Source organism: Megascapheus bottae, chromosome 1 (genome assembly GCF_031878675.1).
Source record: "Megascapheus bottae isolate mThoBot1 chromosome 1, mThoBot2.hap1, whole genome shotgun sequence".
Taxonomy (NCBI): Eukaryota; Metazoa; Chordata; class Mammalia; order Rodentia; family Geomyidae; genus Megascapheus; species Megascapheus bottae.
The window spans coordinates 3,206,730-3,226,591 of record NC_143509.1 but is presented as its reverse complement, the minus strand read 5'-3'; the positions used below and the strand labels follow the sequence as shown (position 1 = coordinate 3,226,591).

At 53.7% G+C, this 19,862-nt stretch overlaps 1 protein-coding gene across 6 annotated transcripts in view; it reads left to right on the top strand.

The window, feature by feature from the left end:
* Smarca4 (SWI/SNF related BAF chromatin remodeling complex subunit ATPase 4) overlaps positions 1–19,862 on the top strand; it is a 67,129-nt gene that overhangs the window by 32,861 nt on the left and 14,406 nt on the right. For 5 of the 6 annotated variants that reach the window (XM_090336322.1, XM_090336352.1, XM_090336344.1 and 2 more), the window contains exons 14-25: positions 4,951–5,072; positions 6,469–6,619; positions 7,091–7,254; positions 9,792–9,858; positions 10,754–10,864; positions 11,386–11,628; positions 12,477–12,590; positions 12,850–12,957; positions 15,500–15,586; positions 15,898–15,944; positions 18,271–18,437; positions 19,310–19,473. In XM_090336322.1, the coding sequence (XP_090192448.1) occupies positions 4,951–5,072; positions 6,469–6,619; positions 7,091–7,254; positions 9,792–9,858; positions 10,754–10,864; positions 11,386–11,628; positions 12,477–12,590; positions 12,850–12,957; positions 15,500–15,586; positions 15,898–15,944; positions 18,271–18,437; positions 19,310–19,473 (1,545 nt within the window). The remainder of the gene's footprint in view (positions 1–4,950; positions 5,073–6,468; positions 6,620–7,090; positions 7,255–9,791; positions 9,859–10,753; positions 10,865–11,385; positions 11,629–12,476; positions 12,591–12,849; positions 12,958–15,499; positions 15,587–15,897; positions 15,945–18,270; positions 18,438–19,309; positions 19,474–19,862) is intronic. The other variant, XM_090336333.1, reaches the window with a different exon arrangement.

Genomic DNA, 19,862 nt, shown 5'->3' with positions numbered 1-19,862 from the left:
ACTTCCACTTCTGGCTTTTTCTATGTATGTGGTACCGAGGAATCAAGCCCTGGTCTTTGTGCGTGCTGGCAAGCAGTCTAACTAAGCCACATTCCTGGTTCTGGTTCTGTTAACTTTTGTCTTCTTAGAAATTATGTATTTCATTTATGTAACAGGATGAAGACTGAAAATTTTGGAGGGGGCAGTTCTGGGAATTGACCTTGTGCTTTGCTAGATAAGTCATTTACCACTGAACCACGCCTCCAACCTTTTTTTTTTTTGCTGCTTATTTTTCAGACTGTGTCTCACTTCCTGCCTGGACTCATGACTAGCTAACAGTCTGCCTAGTTTAGAATTTCTGTCTTAGCTATAACAACAGGAGCACCCAGCTCTCATTTGAGGTTTTTTTAGTGGACTTCTGTGTGTTGTTTGGCCTTGAACCATTATCCTATAGCTAGGATTTAAGGTATGAGCCACCAGTACCCAGTGTAAAGTTGTTTTTATTTGTTCCTTATTTTTGTTAGAACCCCATATTCTGGAGTGTTGATAGATATTGTTTTCATTGTTTAGTTTGGTAATGAAGGCTGTTTCATTTTATTTTACTGGTCTGTCCTTGGATTGCCGATGGGGTACTACTTTTCCCCTGGTGGTTGAACTCGTGGCCTTGTGCTCTTGCTTGTCTTTTTTGGCCATGACTAATGCACTGCCGCTGGAGTCACATCTCCAGGCCTTTTCTTTTTTTCCTTTTTATGTGACAGTGTCTCTCATATGTCTCCTAGATTGGCCCTGAACTTGAGATTCTTCAGTTTCACCTTCCAAGTGCCGGAATTTGGCACAGTAATTTTTCAATTAATAATTCAGAACTACAGGTGTGGGCTCAAGTGGTGGAATGCTAGTTGTGGGTAGAAAAGCACTTGAGCCACAGTGCCACTTCTGACTTTTTTCCATGTGTGTGGTACTGAGACTCAAACCCAGAGCTTCCTGTATGCTGGGCAAGCACTCTACCACTAAGTCATATTCCCAACCCAAAATACTAATGTTTTTTAATCTAACGTATCTCCATTCCTCTTTTCCTTATGCTGTTACTGTCATCTGTGTGCATCTGTGTTGTATACCCAATAACATCATCTTAAAATTGTTTTTAATGTATTTCAAATTTCTATTCATGTTGGAGGATGGCAGAAATTACAGTCAGAAGTCTTTGGTTTAGCTGGACCACTGGTGGCCCACGTCTGTATTTCTAGCTATTTAGGAGGCCGAGATGTGAGAATTGTAGTTCAAAGCCAGTCTGGGCATGATAGTCCATGAGATTTTTGTCTCCAATTAACCAAAGAAAACTGCAAGTGGAACTGTGGCTCAAAGAAACTACCCATGGACAGTGCCAGGCCCTGAGTTCAGGCTCCACAATTGAGAGAAAAACAAGCCTTGTTTAAGCAGGGGAAGAATTGGTGCAGGAAGGGGAGGTGTACGGAATGAAAGTGCAGTCTCGGGTATCGTGCCTTACGCATGGTCTCTGGTTAGCCTGGTCTCTGGTTAGCCGGGGCGTCTTGTTACACGGAAGGCATTTTGTACCCCAGGGGTAATTGTCACAAGATGCCTATCACTTCTGTTCTTTCTGGACCCGACCCCAACATGAATAAATCCTAGTTCTTGGGACCATCTTAAGAATCTGAATCTTTGAAACTGCTCTGCTGCGGATCCTTGAGCGCCGTTCCTCGTGACCAGGATTAGAAGTCACCTGATTCTCTGTCACTCAGGACGGGTGAAGCTTTCGTTCCGTGCAGTTTCATACGCAGCTCCATTTAGAAAGAGACACAGGAGGTCAGGGCAGAAAGTGGGGTATGGTTGTCTTGTGGGAGTCGGTTCCTTCCTGGCTTGCCATTCTTGGTCACCGATGATGAATAATTTTCCATCTCTGCAAAACGGAATTTTCAGTAAAGGATTCTTGCCCGATGGAAGTTCCAGCAAGGGTTTACTTAACCTGACGTGAATAGGAAAGAATAGAAAACTACAATAGATTTTTGTTCCCCAGGCAGGAAGTGGGAGTTAAAGATGCCTTATAATAAATGCTTTATGCAGTCTTATCACTAATATGATTGCAGAGAGGAAATAACAGAACACCAGGAAAGGCTTCTTCAAGTGAATTTGAATTTTGTTTTTTTGCTACAATGTCTTGTCAACTCTAACACTGTTTTATTGGTTTGGTTTGGTTTGGTTTTTTTGTGGGTCATGGGGCTTGGCTTGAACTAGGCCTGGGCACTGTCCCTGAGCTCTTCAACTCAAGGCTACCACCCTACCCTTGAGCCAAGCCCCACTTCCCATTTAACTGGAGATAAGAGTCTCAGGTCCTTTTGTGCCCGAGCTGGCTTTGAACCTTGATCCTCAGATGTCAGCCTTCGGAGTAGCTAGGATTACAGGCGTGAGCTACTGTGCCTGGTAACACTTTTATTTCTGGAGATTGACTCCAAGGCCCTGTGTGCTAAGTATGTCTTGTACCTGGAATGGAAGCTCCCTTCTAGCCCTCTCCAGCGTGGTTTCATGTAAGCCCTGTCTGTCTGTCTCTTTATTGTGGGTTTTTTTTTTTTTTTTTTTTTTTTTGCCTATCCTCTGGGCCTTGAACTCAGGGCCTAGGCACTATCCCTGAGCCTCTCTATGCTCAAGGCTGGTGTTCTACCACTTGAGCCACAGCACCACTTCCTGCTTTTTCTGTTTATGTAGTACTGAGGAATTGAACACAGGGCCTCATACATGCTGGGAAAGGACCTTACTACTAGGCCACACTCCCAGCCCCCAGCTCCCAGTGTTTTTACCATCTTCATCAAATTTGAGAAGCTTAAAGCTTTATCATGTGGAAATTCTGTTTTTTTGTTGTTGTTGTTTTGTTTTTTTTATCTTATTAGTCCTGGGACTTGAACTCAGGGCCTGACACTGTCCTTGGCTTTCTCAAGGCTAACTCTCTGCCACTTGAGCCACAGTACCACCTCTGGCTTTTTCTGTGTATGTGGTGCCAAGGAATTGAACCCAGGCCTTCATACATGCTAAGCAAATGCTCTACCACTAGGCCAAACTCCCGGCCTTATATTTCTTGATTTATGCTTAAATAGGAATTTTTACCGATCTCTGAACATATTGACCAGAAATTTGGATAGATTGATAATTACATTTACTTATGCTGGTTTGAAGAACATGGGTGAACAGAGGCCAGTTCTTTTCAATTCTCTCCCTTTCTCCCACCTCTTTCCTTTCTCATTTTCCCTCTTTCTGTCTGCCTTATAGCCAGGCTGAATTCTGATTCCATCCCCCATGGGCTGGGCTGGCCTCTCCTCTCCTTTGCTTGTGTGTGGTTCCCAGGTGGTCTGCATTCTCACCATCTCCTTAGGTCTCCTCAGGGCTGTGGTCTTGCAGTGTGTGTGTGCTGCCAATGGCGAGTGTGCTGTATCTTCCGTGGCCATGGAGAGTACATTGTTTTCTCTGCGCACACGCAGTTTTGCCTCTGTGGAGTTCCTCACTGCCCCCACCGCTGCTGTGGGTGGGCAGTGTCTCTGCTGCCCATCCTGTCCCCCTCAGCCCCACTGCATGTGATGGAGTCCGAGCAGGGAGATGAAAGATGGCTCTGAGCAACATGCTTTTCCCCCTTGGAATTAGGCCAATTTTGTTGTTGTTGTTGTTGTTTGCTAGTGCTGGGCTTGAACTCGGGGCCTGGGCGCTATCCCTGAGAATTTTCTGCTTCAGGCTAGTAGCCATTCCAGCTACAGCCCCACTTCTCGCATTTTTTTTTTTCTTTGAGTCGGGGTTGGTTAATGGAGAGTCTCGCTGACTTTCTTGCTTTCAACTGCTGTCTTCAGATCTCCACTGGCACCCGGCTTCTTACTTATTTATATTTTTCTGTCTCTTTTTTTTTTTTTTTGACAGTCTGGGGCTTGAACTCAGGGCCAGGCACTGTCCATGGGCTTTCTCAAGGTTAGTGCTCTGCCACTTGAGCCACCGCACCACTACTCACTTTTTCTGTGTATGTGGTCCTGAGGAATTGAATTTGGGTGTCCGTGCATGCTAGGCAAGCACTCTACTGCTAGACCAAACTCCCGGCCCCCCATTTTTTCTTTTTCACTCAGTACTAGGCCTTGAACTCTTGTTTGGCTTTTAGGCTCAAAGCTGGTGCTCTAGTACTTGAACCATTTTGCAGTCCCTTTTTGAAGATGAATGCTTTTTAGGCTGGCATTCCTTTGCTCACCTCCTGGACCTCTGAAACGGTCGCTTTTGCCAATTTTGCCCAAAGTCAAATGTCTCCTTTCAGGCAGGGAGTCCCCTGCTCACTCTCAAATTGATATTTCACCCCTATAAAATTCCAGTCTGATCTTGTTCATGGGGAATGTCTGCGGGGCCACCCCCTGTCCACTCCACATTACCACGGGATCTGGAAGTTACCTTGTGTCACCCCCGCACATCCTGCATCCTGTTCAGGATTTCCTAACCGGTTAAAGGCCGTTCTTTTCAGCTCGTTAGCTTGCAGTTCCATGATGGGCAGGGAAACGTGCCCTCCTACACAAATAACGGGGCGCTTTACTGCCAGGAACGCACATTCTTGCTGATTTTACCCGCGTGTCACACGAGTGCTCTCCGCTGCTCAATAAGCATAGAAAGGACAGCTCTGGGGGCAGTCCACTCACTTACTGTCCATGTTGTAGGAGAGCCGTCGGCTCCCTCCTGTGCTGCAGCCTGGGCAGAGGCCACTGCGGGGTGGCTGACTGCCGGGCATCAGTGAGAATAAGCTGGGAAGCCACGGAGCTGAGGGATGGCCCAGGTGTCACGTCCTTTGGGCGTGGCAGGCTGGGGTGGGCGCTTCTTTAGGAAAGCTGAGAAGCACACTTCCAGGGAGGCCCTGGCAGACGTGTAGAGTCTAAGCCACCCGGAAAGGCGAGGGGCGCCCCAGTGCGTGGGCTGAGCCCAGGTCACCCGCTCCTGTCTTGGTAGGAGGAGGAGGAGGAGCAGCCGCAGCCCGCACAGCCCCCCGCCCTGCCTGTGGAGGAGAAGAAGAAGATCCCCGATCCCGACAGCGATGATGTCTCGGAGGTGGACGCCCGGCACATCATCGAGTAAGCTGGCAGGACAGATGCCTCCAAACGCTGTTGGGCTTCCCACGTTCATTGGTCTCCTCGCTGGCCGACGGGCTTCGGCTGGTGAACAGTGGCTGCTCTGCTGAGCTTGGCAGGCCGCTTCCACCTTGCGCATGTGCACATGGCTCGTGGCGTGCTGGGTGCCTTGGTTTTCTCACTGAGTCATTTCTCATGGACCTGGTCCTGGATCCCTGCACGACAGGGCCCCTGCTCACCCACCCATCTCCTGGTCCAGGTGGTGGCGGTGCTTCTGGTGCTTTTCCCAATGTGGTTACGGGGCAGGCGCTGGCCTCGTGACTGCTCTGCTAGGTGGTGACAGGCTGTGAGGAATAATGGACGAGGGGTATGATGGTATGATTACACACGCCATAGTGCCCCGTTCTGCAGTCCATATTCGGAATTGCTCCCAGTTAAAAGTTGTATGTGAGGCAATGGCACTGTGGCTCAAGGGCTAGCAGGCCCCATGACACACCTCCCCCCCCCCCCAAAAAAAAAAAAAATACGAGCATTTCTGATGTTCAGATTTAGGATGTTGAGTCACAGAGGTCTATACAAATATTTCAAAATCCAATGAACTCCCAAATCATAGCCGCTTTTTTTTTTTTTTAAATGCAGTCAGGGGGCATCTACCCCTTGAGACTAAGTGCCACTTCTGGCTTACTAGTGGTAAATTGGATAAGTCTTGCAGTCTTTAGTGCCCGGGGTGGCTTTGAACCTCGAGCCTCAGACTTCAGCCTCCTGAGTAGCTAGGATTACAGGCATGAGCCACTGCACCTGCTCATAGCCACTTCTTTTAATAAGGGACCCACTTTTTTCTTTTTTTTTTTTTTTTTTTTTTGGCCAGTTCTGGAGCTTGAACTCACTGTCCTTGGGCTTTCCTCAAGGCTAACACACTCTACCACTTGAGTCACAGCACCACTTCTGGTTTTTCTGTGTGTGTGTGTGTGTGTGTGTGTGTGTATATATGGTACCAAGGAATCGAACCCAGGTCTTCGTGCATGCTAGGCAAGCACTCTACCAGTAAGCCCATGCTCCTGGCCCCTAAAGAATATTCTTTTGGGGCCAGGAGTTTGTGTAGGTAGGATTACAGCCAGCTTCCCGTGAGACTTTTTTTTATGCCCAATTAACTAACAAAACGTTGGATTGGAGGTGTGGTTCACATGGTAGATTGTGAGACAAGAGCAAAAAGTAAGGCCCTAAGTTCAAGCCCCAGTACTGGCAGCAATAAGAGCAGTGTGGGTAGTTGGATCCTCCGACTGCCAAATAAACATGGCTCTGGGGTTGTGTGCAGCTGCTTGGTCGCTGTACGCCGCCCGCAGCGCGTCATCTCCTGGGGGGTCATGTGTCCTCACTGGGCCCTTCATCTCCCCCCCAGGAATGCCAAGCAAGACGTCGATGATGAGTATGGCGTGTCCCAGGCCCTTGCTCGTGGCCTGCAGTCCTACTATGCAGTGGCTCATGCTGTCACCGAGAGAGTGGACAAGCAGTCAGCGCTGATGGTGAATGGCGTCCTCAAACAGTACCAGGTGAGGAGAGGCGGAGCTCGGTGCTTCTGGGGGGAGGACCGCTGTGTGCCAGGCACCGTGCCCGGAGCACCGTATGTGCTAGCATCTCAGGAATGCTGAGCCCGGAGCCCGAGGTGTCGCCATTTCACGCTTTGTAGAGGTTGAAGTGTGTAAGGCCACAGGGCCTTCCCTGGACACACTGCCACGCCGAGCCACCCTGTGGTCTTTGGCTATGTGCTGGCTTCATCACTGCAGTTTCCCCGAGGCCTGATAGCTTGTGGAGCCAACGTGTCATTTGGGTTTCCCGAGCTTCCCCTGCTCTTCAGGGCATAAACCCCCAGTACCCCTCACCAGCAGGGCACCCTCGATTACACGGCAGTGATTGTGGCACCGAAGGCCAAGCACTGGGTCCCCGAAGGTGGGGACGTAGCTCAGCAGAGCTGCTACCTGCAGTGCCCTCCCGGTGACAGCGCCACACTTGTGTCCCTGCAGATCAAGGGCTTGGAGTGGCTGGTGTCCCTGTACAACAACAACCTGAACGGCATCCTGGCGGACGAGATGGGCCTGGGCAAGACCATCCAGACCATCGCGCTCATCACGTACCTCATGGAGCACAAGCGCATCAACGGGCCCTTCCTCATCATCGTGCCTCTCTCGTGAGTCCCGCCTGCCCCAGCCTGCGCGGAAATGAGTCCCGCTGGGTCTGAGGGCCACACTTCTCCCCAGCGGCTGGCCTGGTGGCGGGGGCCTGCCCGTCGTGCCAGTGGCAGCTTTTGCAGGGTGTCTTTGATGTCCCTTTGTTCTTGACAAGCAGCCAGTTTGGGGGTAGCAAGTGACAAGAACCTCCCTGTGGAGTGGTAGGGTGTGGCTTTTGTGGTCATCTAGAGCAAGCACTGCTGCTGTGTGCTCCCGGGGCCCCCGAGACGTGACACAGACCCGAAGGTGTGTGGTGTCTGGTCCCCAGTAGCACCCCAGAAGTCATTCTCCCCTCTCAGGCTTTGGTGGTCTCTGCCCTCCAGCAGGCCACGATTCTAGTCGCTGGACACCCTTTTCCAGAGGAACCCCAGCCACAGAACGGCTCACTTGCCCAGAGCTGGCTCCCGTCATCCTCCATCTCTGAGCCGGTGTGTGGGCCTGTGACTGGCCTGGTCCGGGAGTGCAGGCCCTTCACATGTGCCAGGCAGAATTCAGGGGTCTGCCCTCAGTTGGGAGTGTGCCTGCTGGCATGCCCCACATAAAGAGATGGTTTATACAGTGGACCGGTGTCTTGAGGGAACCCCACTCTCCTCTTCTCCAGAAATTAAGAATAGCTGCCATGTCTGAGTTGCCCACTCGAGAGCCGCGTGTTGCTACTGTTCCGTGTCAGTGCTCTGGTGGGGTTCTGCTCGGGGTGCTGGCTGGGGATGAGCACTCGCCGAGTTTGTGGAGTGGGTGGGACGGATCTTTCCAAGGCTAGACTCTGGTTTAAGAGAAGGCTGCCAGCAGGCTGTCCCCCAGGATGGTCGTGGGGCTCGGCGTGGACTTGTCCCTTAGTTCCTCTGGGCTCTCCAGAAGTCTGAGTGGAGCCTGCGCACAGGGCCAGGAAGCGGAGGCTGCGCCCTCGGGTCCTCTACCTGTGAACATACTTCATATGCCAACCTATCAGCTGCCATCGGTCTCTCCACCCATGCCAGCTTTGCCCCTGGGAGCCTCTGCCAGCCCCGCCACGGGCATCATAGGTTCAGGGTCCTTCCTTAGCCTCTACCTGATGGCCAAACTCCAGGCTCATCTCCTCTTCCTGCCCCAAGCCGTGGGTCTGTCCTCTGGGCGTCCGTAGGATGACCTCTGAGGCATCATGGTGGCAGAGCAGACAGCGGGGGCAGCTGAGCCCCCCACAGCTGTGGAGCCACGCAGAGCATGTGGCCTTCTCCACTCAGCCTGTGCCAGTGTCTTGCCAATGTCTTCACTCCGGTGTCTACAGAAGCCCGGCCTGGGGTGGCCCCCACAGAAGGTCCAGCCACAGCTACAGAGCACATCTGGGTGGCCCTCAGCTGGCCTCCTGCACTTGTGACCACCGTGTCCGCCTGAGTAGGCTCTCCCTCACTCCTCTGCTCCCCTGTTGTTCTGTCCCCTGCAGTGGAGAGAACCCCGTGATGACCCAGGAGGTCTCACCGTCCTCCGTGCTCCCCACGCTGCCTCCTTCCCCTAGCCACTGACGGCCGCCCCGCCCCTCCTTGCGCCCTGCCTTGGTCGTGAGAATACCGCACTGCCCTCCCACTGCCCGTGCCCTCCCCGCTGGCTTCTCGTCATGACCACTGAATGGGCAGCAGTAACGTTTGGCTGCAAATCAGCCCTTTCCACCTCCACTCCAGGAGCCCCGTCCTCCAGGCTGGAGCTGGGATTGGGTCCACTGAGGTTCTGTGGCTGTCTGGGAAGTGAGGTTCGTGGCCTCGGTACCTCGTTGGATTGTGGGAGCCAGTGATCGGGGAGCCTCGAGCCCCTCCCGGCCCTCCCGGGCTGGGCTCCCTCCTCACAGCCATAGCCTACACCTCTGTGGAGTAGTTTTGCTCTGCCAGATGCTCATGAAACGCGCCTTCCTCCTGAGCCCAGCCCTTTGTGCTTTGTTAAAATTTACTTTTTGGTCATGGGACTGGAACTCAGGGCTTGGGTGCTGTCCCTGAAAGCTGAAGGCTAGTACTCTACAATGTTGAGCCACGGCTCCATGGTAAATAAGATCCATTTCTATTCAGTCGTAATCAAGTGCTTGTTTCTTTTATGGGTGTATGGGGATTTGAACTCAGGGCCTCACACTTGTCAGGCAGGCGCTCTATCACTGAGCCATGTCCCCAGCAGGCCCCCTGCATTTCTTGTCACTCTGAACTCTCCCTATCACGGGCTAGGAAGCTTGTCCTTCCCGTCCTGCACTGTCACTGCCTGTCTCCTCACCCTGGGGCTCAGCCTGGAGTCTGGCTTGTCCCTGTGTTCCAGCCTCCACGAGCTCAGCCTCGTCTTGCCTGCCTACTGTGTCCTGTCCTTCCCTGGTCTGGAGGCATCTATGACCACTGAGGCCAGCACACAGCCACGGGATGGTCTCCACCAGAAGCCTATCCCCTGCAGCCCTGTTACTCCCTCTGCTTCTGGACACAGCTGGCTGTGTGCACTGTGCTATGTCGTGTGCAAACTGGAGCTTTCCTGTGTTTCCTTGTCCCATCAGGACGCTGTCAAACTGGGCATATGAATTTGACAAGTGGGCTCCCTCCGTGGTGAAGGTGTCCTACAAGGTAGGTCGTGGTGCCAGGCGGCCTCTGGGGTACGGGTGTGGATGGGGAAGAGAGCGAGACGGACAGACAATGAAGCCCCCCCCCCACACACACACTTTACACACACACTTGACACATACCCATGCCGTTCGTGCAGCTCATTCTGTTGAGGCATTTTGTTTCTGTTGAAGTGCTCCTTTTTTTTGAGCTGGTGCTCAGGCCTATAATCCTAACTGCTCAGGAGGCAGAGAGCTGAGGGTCGAGGTTCAAAGCCAGCACAGGTCGGAAAGCCTAGGAGATTTGTCTCCATTCAACCACCAGAAAACTGGAGGCCGAACTGGGGCTCAAAGTGGTAGAGCACTAGCTTTGAACACACAAGCTCAGGGACAGCACCCAGGGCTAAATTCAAGCTCCAACCACCCCCTCCCCACCACCACCACAAAAAGAAAAAAAGTATGAGGCCTCGGTGGTTCATACGTATTAAACGACGTTCCAGCGTTCTAGTTTGAGGCCAGTCCAGGTCCGAAAGTCTGTGAGACTGATCTCCAGGGAACCAGCAAATATCACTTGCCTTTTATGAGCAGTGGCTCACGTGCTAGAGTGCTAGCCTTGAGAACGAAGGCAGCTGAAGAACAGTGCGCAGACCCAGGGACATGCACCAGAGAGAAGAGCTGAAAGCCTCCACTGTAGAAAGTGGTGGTTTTTGAAGTCTCTTTCCATTTTTATGTAATTGTTCTGTGAGTGTTGCCTGGGTTTGAACTCGAGACTTGGTGCTGGCGCTGACAGGCCCAGCCCCGCCCCCCATCACAGTGACACCCAGCTTCTGGTGGGTCTCTGAGAAGGGCACGCGACAAGAGCCACAGAAGTGCCCCATTTCCAGCCCCGGCTCTGAGTCACCTGCTTCTGGTCCTCTCAGGGCTCCCCGGCAGCGAGACGGGCTTTTGTCCCCCAGCTCCGCAGCGGGAAGTTCAACGTGCTGCTGACCACCTACGAGTACATCATCAAAGACAAGCACATCCTCGCCAAGGTAGCGCGCGGCACCCCCACGTCCGGCCACCCCGTGCCTGGCCGCCTCGGCACACGTGGCCCCACGTGGGTGCCACACTTTCCATGCCCCGGGCCACCCCTCCCCCCCGACTCTGAGTGACCTGCTGGCCTTGGGATGGGGGTAGGAGCCTCCATGGCGGTCCTGTGGCCTCCTCACCGGTGCTCCACCATGCTCCCGCCTCCTCGGGAGACTGAGGCCGTGAATCTAGAGGCTCCCACATGGCCTGCAGTGTAGTTCAGGCAGTAATGGACCTCCTTTGTGAGGCTGTCCACAGCCCGGCATGAAGCCCCGCAATTCCTGCTCCCCTGGTGTTGGCTGGGCTTAGGGTAAACTGAGGCAGGCAATAGTGTTGTGGAAGCAGAGTCCTCTCCCTGTTCCTGAGCATCCTACAGTCACAGCACATCCCCCGTGCGTGGCACTGCCCACAGGTGGCAAGAGCTGGTGGCAGGGGCGCGTGGCAGGGCCGTAACGCCGCCTTCCCCTTCTTCACGTGGCTGCAGATCCGCTGGAAGTACATGATCGTGGACGAGGGCCACCGCATGAAGAACCACCACTGCAAGCTCACGCAGGTCCTCAACACGCACTACGTGGCCCCGCGCCGCCTGCTGCTCACGGGAACCCCGCTGCAGAACAAGCTGCCCGAGCTGTGGGCTCTGCTCAACTTCCTGCTGCCCACCATCTTCAAGAGCTGCAGCACGTTCGAGCAGTGGTTCAACGCGCCCTTCGCCATGACCGGGGAGAAGGTGGGTGCGGAGCGCGTCCTGACGGGGTGTGGGCTGCCTCTCCCGAGGCCTCTCCAGGGACTTGAGGCCTTTCCCTGAAGGCAGCAGTGAAGTCCTTCGTGTCCGTGGGTGTGAGTAGTGTCCCTCCCGATGGGAAGGCCATGCGGGACACGTGGGCTGCGAGGACCTGGGCGTGGCTGTGGAGTTTGGCACGTTCCATGGGTGGGCTCCATGTGCATCGAGGCTGGCGCCCGTCGTCCACACCAGAGCGGCCGGGCCCAGGACAGGCCGCAGCCACCCAGGCGCCCCCCAGATCTTGTGGTCAGCGTGAGCCACTGCTGATTTCCCTGCCACTGCCCCTCCCCGGCAGCTCCCCTGCTAAGGGAGAAACTGAGGCCAGCCTCACGATGCCAGCAGCCACGAGGAGATGCTTGCTCCGGCAGTGGTGTCTAACACTTGTAATCCTAGTCACTCAGGCTGATATCTGAGGGCCAGGGATCAAGGCCAGCCTGGGCAGGAAAGTCCATTAGACACTTCTTCAATAAGCTACTCAGGAAAAGCCAGAAGCTCCGTGGTAGAGCGATGGCCCAGGGAGAGAGCCCAGGCCCTGAGTTCAAGCCCCACGACTGACCAGAAACACTTGTTAGTGGGGATTTGTTCTCCCCGCCCACGTGGGGCCTCCGGGCGTCAGGGTGTCCCTCGGTCCTCTCGGTGGGACCTCCGTCACAGGCCTGGCCAGCCTCGCGTTTGGCCAGTAGTCTATGCCGTGGGCTGCCGTGGTTCCCTGTGGTCGGTGAACAGCGCGGGCTCCCCTCCCCGCATGCGCGCCCGCCGGAGGGCGACGCGGCTCACGCACTCCCATGCTGCAGGTGGACCTCAACGAGGAGGAGACGATCCTCATCATCCGCCGCCTGCACAAGGTGCTGCGCCCCTTCCTGCTGCGGCGCCTCAAGAAGGAGGTCGAGGCCCAGCTGCCCGAAAAGGTAGGCAGCTCGCCGGAGCTGAGAGCAGGCCAGAGGCCGGGCCAGGGCCTGCCCGCCTGGTGCCCGTGTGGTCAGCCTTGCCCTTTGATTTGCTGGGCAGGGGCCATGCCTCCTTTGCCCCATGTCTCCCTGGGCCCCAGGAACTCCTTATCACCCTCCCACTCCTGGTCAGAGTGCCCTTCTGAGACGGGGCTTGGACTCGGGGTTCCATGGGACTGGGCATGGGGCCCCAGTCCTGACCGCCCCTTTTGCCTTGCAGGTGGAATACGTCATCAAGTGCGACATGTCCGCCCTACAGCGCGTGCTCTACCGGCACATGCAGGCCAAGGGTGTGCTGCTCACTGACGGCTCTGAGAAGGACAAGAAGGTTGGCACGGGGGTCCCGCTCCCCCTTCTGTGTCCTGGGAGGGGAGGTGGGGTGGCATGGGCTGCCCCTGGGTTTGGGAAAAGATGTCATCTGTTGAGGGACACAGACCTGCTTCTGTGTCCTGTGCACCTGATGTGTTGATCCCCAAGTGGAGATGAGGGAGTGCTCTGAGATCCCCGCTCTCCTCGCCGGACTGGAGGCACCCTGAACTGTGGCGCTGCCTTTTGGGGGGTTACTAGTTGGAAATAATCTAATAGGGACGGCAGTGTGGCCTAGTGGTAGAATCATTGCTTAATATGCATGAAGCTCTGGGCTCTATATTAAGTGCTGGGTCCTATTCTTCCGTACCACACACACAGAAAAAGCTAGAAGTGGTGCTGTGGTTCAAGTGGGAGAGTTCTAGTCTGGAGAAAACTCAAAAACAGTGTCCAGGCCCTAAGTTCAAGCCCTAGGACTAGCAAAAAAAAAATAGAATCCCATAGATTTTCCTGCCCAGGTTGGCTTTGAACTGCAATCCTCCTTTCTCAGCTCCTTGAGTAGATAAGAATATAGGCGTGAGACACTGATGTTCTTCGGTTACTGTGGCCTTTTTAAAAATTTTTTTTTAATTTTAGAGGTGATGTATAGAGGGGCTACAATTTCATGAGTCAGTGTTCTGTTTCCTCTGTCTCTTCTAGCCCCTTGCTCTGTCTTTACCCAGGAGTTAGAAAGCTTACTCTCATCAGTGTCCAGTGAATTTATGGGCCTACTTTTTTCTTTTGTCGTCACTTGTGAGGCTTAAATTCAGGGCCAGGGCACTGTCCCTGAGCCTGTTTGCGCTCCAGGGTAGTGCTGTACCGCTTAAACCACAGCACTACTTCTGTTTTTTTTTTGTTGTTGTTGTTGTTTTTCTATTTTTTTTTATTGTAGTTAGTAAAAGGGTTACATGATATTTGCCAGATAGAAGGTGCATTAATTCACATACATTGATACCCTTTCACATGTCTTGGTACCCATTTCCCTCCCCCCCCACACCCCCCACCCTACTTCTGGTTTTGAATGGTTAATTGGAGATAAGTTTCATGGGGCTTTTCTTCCTGGGCTTCAAAACATGATCATCGAATTTCAGCCCTCTGAATAGCTAGCCACCCATGCCTGGCTTAGGACCTATTTGCTGTTTTTTTTTGTTTGTTTGTTTGTTTTGCCCATCCTGGGCTTGAGCTCAGGGCCTAAGCACTGTCCTTGGACTTTTTCAAGACTAGAACTCTACCATTTGAGCCTTAGCAAACCACTTCCCACTTTTTTCTCTGTATATGGTACCCAGGAATCAATTCTGGGTCTTTGTGTATGCTATGCAAACTCTATGCCCTTTTTTTTTTTTTTTTTAATTGTCTGGTGGCTCACGCCTGTAATCCTAGCTACTCAGGAGGCTGAGATCCAAGGATCATGGTTCAAAATCAGCTCGAGCAATAAAGTCTGTGGGACTCCTATCTCCAATTAACCACCAGAAAACCAGAAGAGGCGCTGTGACCTAAAGAGTAGGGCATTTGCCTTGACCTGAAGAGCTAAGGGGCAGCAACCAGGCCTAGAGTTCAAGCCCCATGACTGTCAAAAAAAAAAGAAAAAAAGTGTTTTCAATTGCTGGTAATGGAGATCGAACTCAGTGTCTGGCGAGGTGATTCTTCAGATGGTTCTCTGCTGCTTTGGCTGCACCAGCTTTTTGCTGCTTACCTTGGAGATGGGATCTCATGGACTGTCCCGCCCGGGCTGCCTTCAGTCTTTAATCCTTTGGATCTTAGCCTCCTTGGTAGCTAGGATCATAGGCATGGCCAGCCGCTTTCTCTGAATTTGATTAGTATGCATCAGTTGTGTGAGAGGGGGCTCACTGGGACATTTCCATCTGTGTATAAATCTGGAGCTGGGTACCAGTGGCTCACCCCTGCCACACTAGCTACTCAGGAGGCTAAGATCTGAGGGTTGCAGTTCAAAGCCAGCCTGGGTAGAACAGTCCTTGTGAGACTCTCGTCTCCAGTTAACCACTCAAAAACTGGAAGTGATGCTGTGGCTCAAAGTGCTAGAGCACTGGCCTTAAGCACAGAGAGGCTCAGAGACAACACCTAGGCTCTGAGTTCAAGCCCCACAGCTGAACAAAAACAAACACAGATGAATGCTGACAGCCTGCATGCACCCTCTGCTGTCCCCCCGCCCCAGCTTTTATTTTTAACTCAGTACCTGGTGAGGTACTTGAATAGATGGTTCTCTACTACTTGAGCCACAGTTCCACTCCAGCTTTTTGGCTGATTAGTTTGGAGATGGACTCACATGGTCTTCCCTGCCCCAGCTGGCTTTGAACCACGATCCTCAGGTCTCGGCCCCCTGGGTAGCTAGGATGACAGCCTGAGGCACTGGCACCGCTGTGTCCCCTTCGCCCTCCCCTGGTTTGCTGCCCCCGCTCAGCAGGCGAGGCCCCCATTGCTCCTAATTGGTCCCCTCTGGGCGCCCTTCCCCCCACGTCCATGGCGCCTGGAGGCCAGACCCCATGGGACACTCATGTCCTCCACAGGGCAAAGGCGGCACGAAGACGTTGATGAACACCATCATGCAGCTGCGCAAGATCTGCAACCACCCCTACATGTTCCAGCACATCGAGGTGCGCGTGCGCGTGTGCGTGTGTGTGTGCGTGTTTCCCCACAGACAGACTCAGGTGTGGCAGCCCCTGTCAGCCAGCCTAGGAGGATAGGACTCCATTTCCAGTGGCCTCACAGGCACTGTCCTTGGCTTCTCATGTGGATGCCTAGCGTGTGTGTTGTTACTCTGGTCCTCCCAGAAGAGACAGCCGTTGGCATTCTTGCGTCTGTCTAGGGTTGGTGTCTGACTCTGTGCCGTGATGCACCATGGCCAGCCCCATGGAACACTGTCCTGATAGCACTGACTCCTCTGGCCCCTCTTGTCTCTTTGCAGGAGTCCTTTTCTGAGCACTTGGGGTTCACTGGCGGCATCGTCCAAGGGTAAGGAGCTCCCCAAACCAGAGCCAGGCCATGTGAGGACTTGGCTTGCGTGTTCTCCCCCCCCCCCCCATCACCCCTCTCCCCTTTTTGGCTTTGGTGTTGCTCCTAATGTTTGTCTGATAGTCAAGGCCAAATATTTAGGGCTCTATAGACGCCAAGCCAGCCTCTAGTAGCTCACATCTGTAATCTTCACTGCTCACCGGGCTGAAATCCGAGGATCACAGTTCAAAGCCAACCCAGGCACACAAATCTGTGAGACTCTTACCTCCAGTTAACCAGCAGAAAATGCCACAGGTACTGTGGTTCAGGGGGTAGCGTGCTAGCCTTGAGCACAGAGAGGCTCAGGGACAGTGCCTAGGCCCTGAGTTCAAGCCCCAGTACCGGCAAAAGAAAAGAAAAAGGCTGGGCAGGGAGTTTGGCCTAGTGGTAGAGTGCTTGCCTAGCATGCGTGAAGACCTAGGTTCGATTCCTCAGTACCACGTACATAGAAAAAAAGCCACAAGTGGTGCTGAGGCTCCTATGGTAGGGCTCTAGCCTTGAGAAACCCAAGGACAGTGCTCAGGCCCTGAGCTCAAGCCCAGTACTGGCCAAAAAAAAGAAAAAGAAAAAGGCCAGGAGTTTGGCCTGGTGGTAGAGTGCTCGCCTAGCATGCACGAAGACCCAGGTTTGATTACTTGGTACCACATACATAGAAAAAGCTGGAAGTAGTGCTATGGTAGAGCGCTACCTTGACGGAAGTCCAAGGACAGTGCTCAGGCCCTGAGTTCAGGTCCCAGGACTGGCAAAAAAAGAAGTGAACAATATGGAGGTCTGACTGGAATGGTAGAATGCCAGTCTTTTTTTAAAAACTGGTCTTGGGGCTTTGAACCGTCCCTGAGCCTCATTTACTCAGGGCTCGCACTCATGTGAGCCACAGCACCACTTGTGGCATTTTCTGCTTATGAGGTACTGAGGAGTGGAACCCAGGGCTTCATGCACTCTACCACCAAGCCGCATTCCCAGCCTAGCATGACAGTCTTGATTGGACAAGCTAAGGGAGAGCAGTTAGACACACACACACACACACACACACACACACACACTGCCCCACACTCTGGACAGCTGCCCTGTGAACTGACACCCACGCTGCCCACTGGTGAAGCGCTCTCCTAAGTCAGTGCTCATGCTTTTTTTTTTTTTTTTTTGTGGGCCTGGCTGCTGCCCCTGAGCTCTACCGCCCTACCCCTTGAGCCGCAGCCCCACATGGAGTTTTCTGGTGCTTAATTGGAGATAAGATTCTCAGGGACTTTAAGCCGCATTCACAGCCCTAGGTCCTCTCCTTCTGTGCCTGGGCCATGCCCCCTACTTGTTCTTCCCCTGGTCTCCACTGTGTGCCGCCACTGGCTGACATGGAGTCTTGTCAACTTGAATCCTGAGCTGCCATCATACCTTAATGGCCTCTCGTGGAGCTGAAGTTTCCAGGCTTGAGCAGCAGACCCTCTTGCATTTTTTTTTTTTTTCTGGTAGTGGGACTTGAACTCCAGGCTTGGGTGCTATCTCTGAGCTCTGAAGCTCAAAACTATGCCCTACCCCTTGAGCCACAACCCCGGTTTTCTGGTGGCTAATTGGAGCTAAGAGACTCAAGACATTCATGCTCAGACTGGCTTTGAACCACCATCCTCATGGCTCAGCCTCCTGAGTAGCCAGGATTATAGGCCTGAGCTACCAGTGCCGGCTTTTTGACTACCCATCTCAAAATCCTCCTGCCTCTTCCTTTTAGGTAGCTGGGATTACATTCAGGTGCCACTGTGCCCTGCCTTACAGAGTCTTCTTGATAAGTGTGCGCATTTTATAAACCCTTGAGGGCTGGGTGCTGGTGCCTCATGCCTGTCATCTCACTTTCTCAGGAAGTTGAGATCTGAGAATCATAGTTCAAAGCCAGCCTGGGAAGGAAATCTGTGAGACTGGAGCCAATTGACCATTACCCACCCACAAAAAAAAAAAAAAAAATCTGGAAATGGAGCTTTGGCTCGGTCTAGTAAAACAGTGAGCTTAACAATAAAAACTCAGGCACAGTGCCCACGCCCTGAGTTCAAGGCCCCCAACCACCCCCCTAAAAAAAAACCTTGAGTAATGCATGCCACACACCTGCTGTCCTGTGCTGTCCCTAGCCTGTGTGTCCACACACACAGACTATGGGCGCGATGGCAGACAGACGGGGTTCCCAGCCACGCCTCCTGTAGTTCTCGCGTGATGAGGCCAGGTGACCAGTGCCCGGTCCTGCTGGCGACATGGCGCCAGCCGAGGTGGCTGATGACGCTGCCCTTCTTCTCCCCGTCTCCACCAGCCTGGACCTGTACCGAGCCTCAGGCAAATTTGAACTGCTCGACCGAATTCTCCCCAAACTCCGTGCCACCAACCACAAAGTGCTGCTCTTCTGCCAGATGACCTCGCTCATGACCATCATGGAAGACTACTTTGCCTATCGCGGCTTCAAATACCTCAGGCTGGACGGTGCGTTGGCGAGCACTGGGGCGCCCCTGCTCCTCCTGCCTTCTCCTCTCACGTCCCATCTGGGCCCTCTTCTCATCCCCACCAAGGCAAGGCTGTCTCGCTTGACTGCGGGCAGCGCAGCTGTACTTCCTGTGTCACATGGGCCTTGTGCCAGGCATGCCCTGGAGTGGGTTATCTTCCCCGGCAAAGGCAGCAGGGCCTAGGCAGGGAAAAGCACATGTGAGCATCGGGACAGGTCCCCGAGCCGTCCCGTCTGGTGTGGACGTGGGCCTGTGGTCCTTCAGCTGGCTACCCAGGAGGCATCGCTGGTTCTGATCTCCCCGAGTAACAAGGGGAAACTGAGGAGTACAGTCTGGCTCCTCTGGGGCTCGGCAGCCCGTGTGCTGTCGAGGCAGGGGCAGCGGCAGCGCCAAGCCCCTCGCAAGCGGGTCTTCCCATAGCCACTGGCCACCTGCACTGAGGCCCCTGTGCCTTTTTATGCTGTGCAGCGTTGATAGCACTCGCCACTTAGCCCTGGCATTCAGGTTGCTTCTGCACTGCTGGTCACGAGTGTCCTTCCCCCCGCCCACAGGCAACATGATCGGTGGGAGAATCCTAGTCCACTGGGCAGTGGTTCAGATGGCCATTGTCCCTTCTTCAGTCTCTTGTTAGTGCCGGTAGAGGTCCTGTCCAGACTGGTGCCTGCCTGGGTCCTGGGGCTGGCAGGGTTTGGCTTTCAGCAGCCATCATGCACCGAGCCCTCCCCCGCAGCTCTCCCAGCAGCCTCTGCACACACCGGCCTGGTGTAGCTCACCAGGGGGGGTGGGTGGTCACGAGTGACTTGGCATAGTGGCTCTGCCACTCACCCGCTAACTCCTGCTCCCTGTGCGCAGGCACCACAAAAGCTGAGGACCGGGGCATGCTGCTGAAAACCTTCAACGAGCCCGGCTCCGAGTATTTCATCTTCCTGCTCAGCACCCGGGCCGGCGGCCTGGGCCTTAACCTGCAGTCAGCCGATACTGTGATCATTTTTGACAGTGACTGGAACCCCCACCAGGTAAAGTCACAGCTGCTCTGGGGACCAAAGGGACCAGGAAGCTTGGAGACACCACTGCTCTGGTGCTTTTTTTTTTTTTTTTTTTTGCCAGTTAGGGCCTGAGCACTGTCCTTGGACTTTCTCAAGGCTAGAACTCTACCACTTGAACCTCAGCACCACTTCTGGCTTTTTTCTAAGTATGTGGTACCAAGGACTCGAACCCAGGTCTTCGTGCATGCTAGGCAAACACTCTACCACTAGGCCAAACTCCCGGCCCTGCTCTGGTGCTTTCTATCCAGGCTGATAGGGAGCAGAATGGAGGTGTGACTGCTGCGCACCTGATTCCACTGGTCTGCTTTCTTGTTTTAAAAAATTCATTAAGGGGCCAGGAGTTCAGCCTAGTGGTAGAG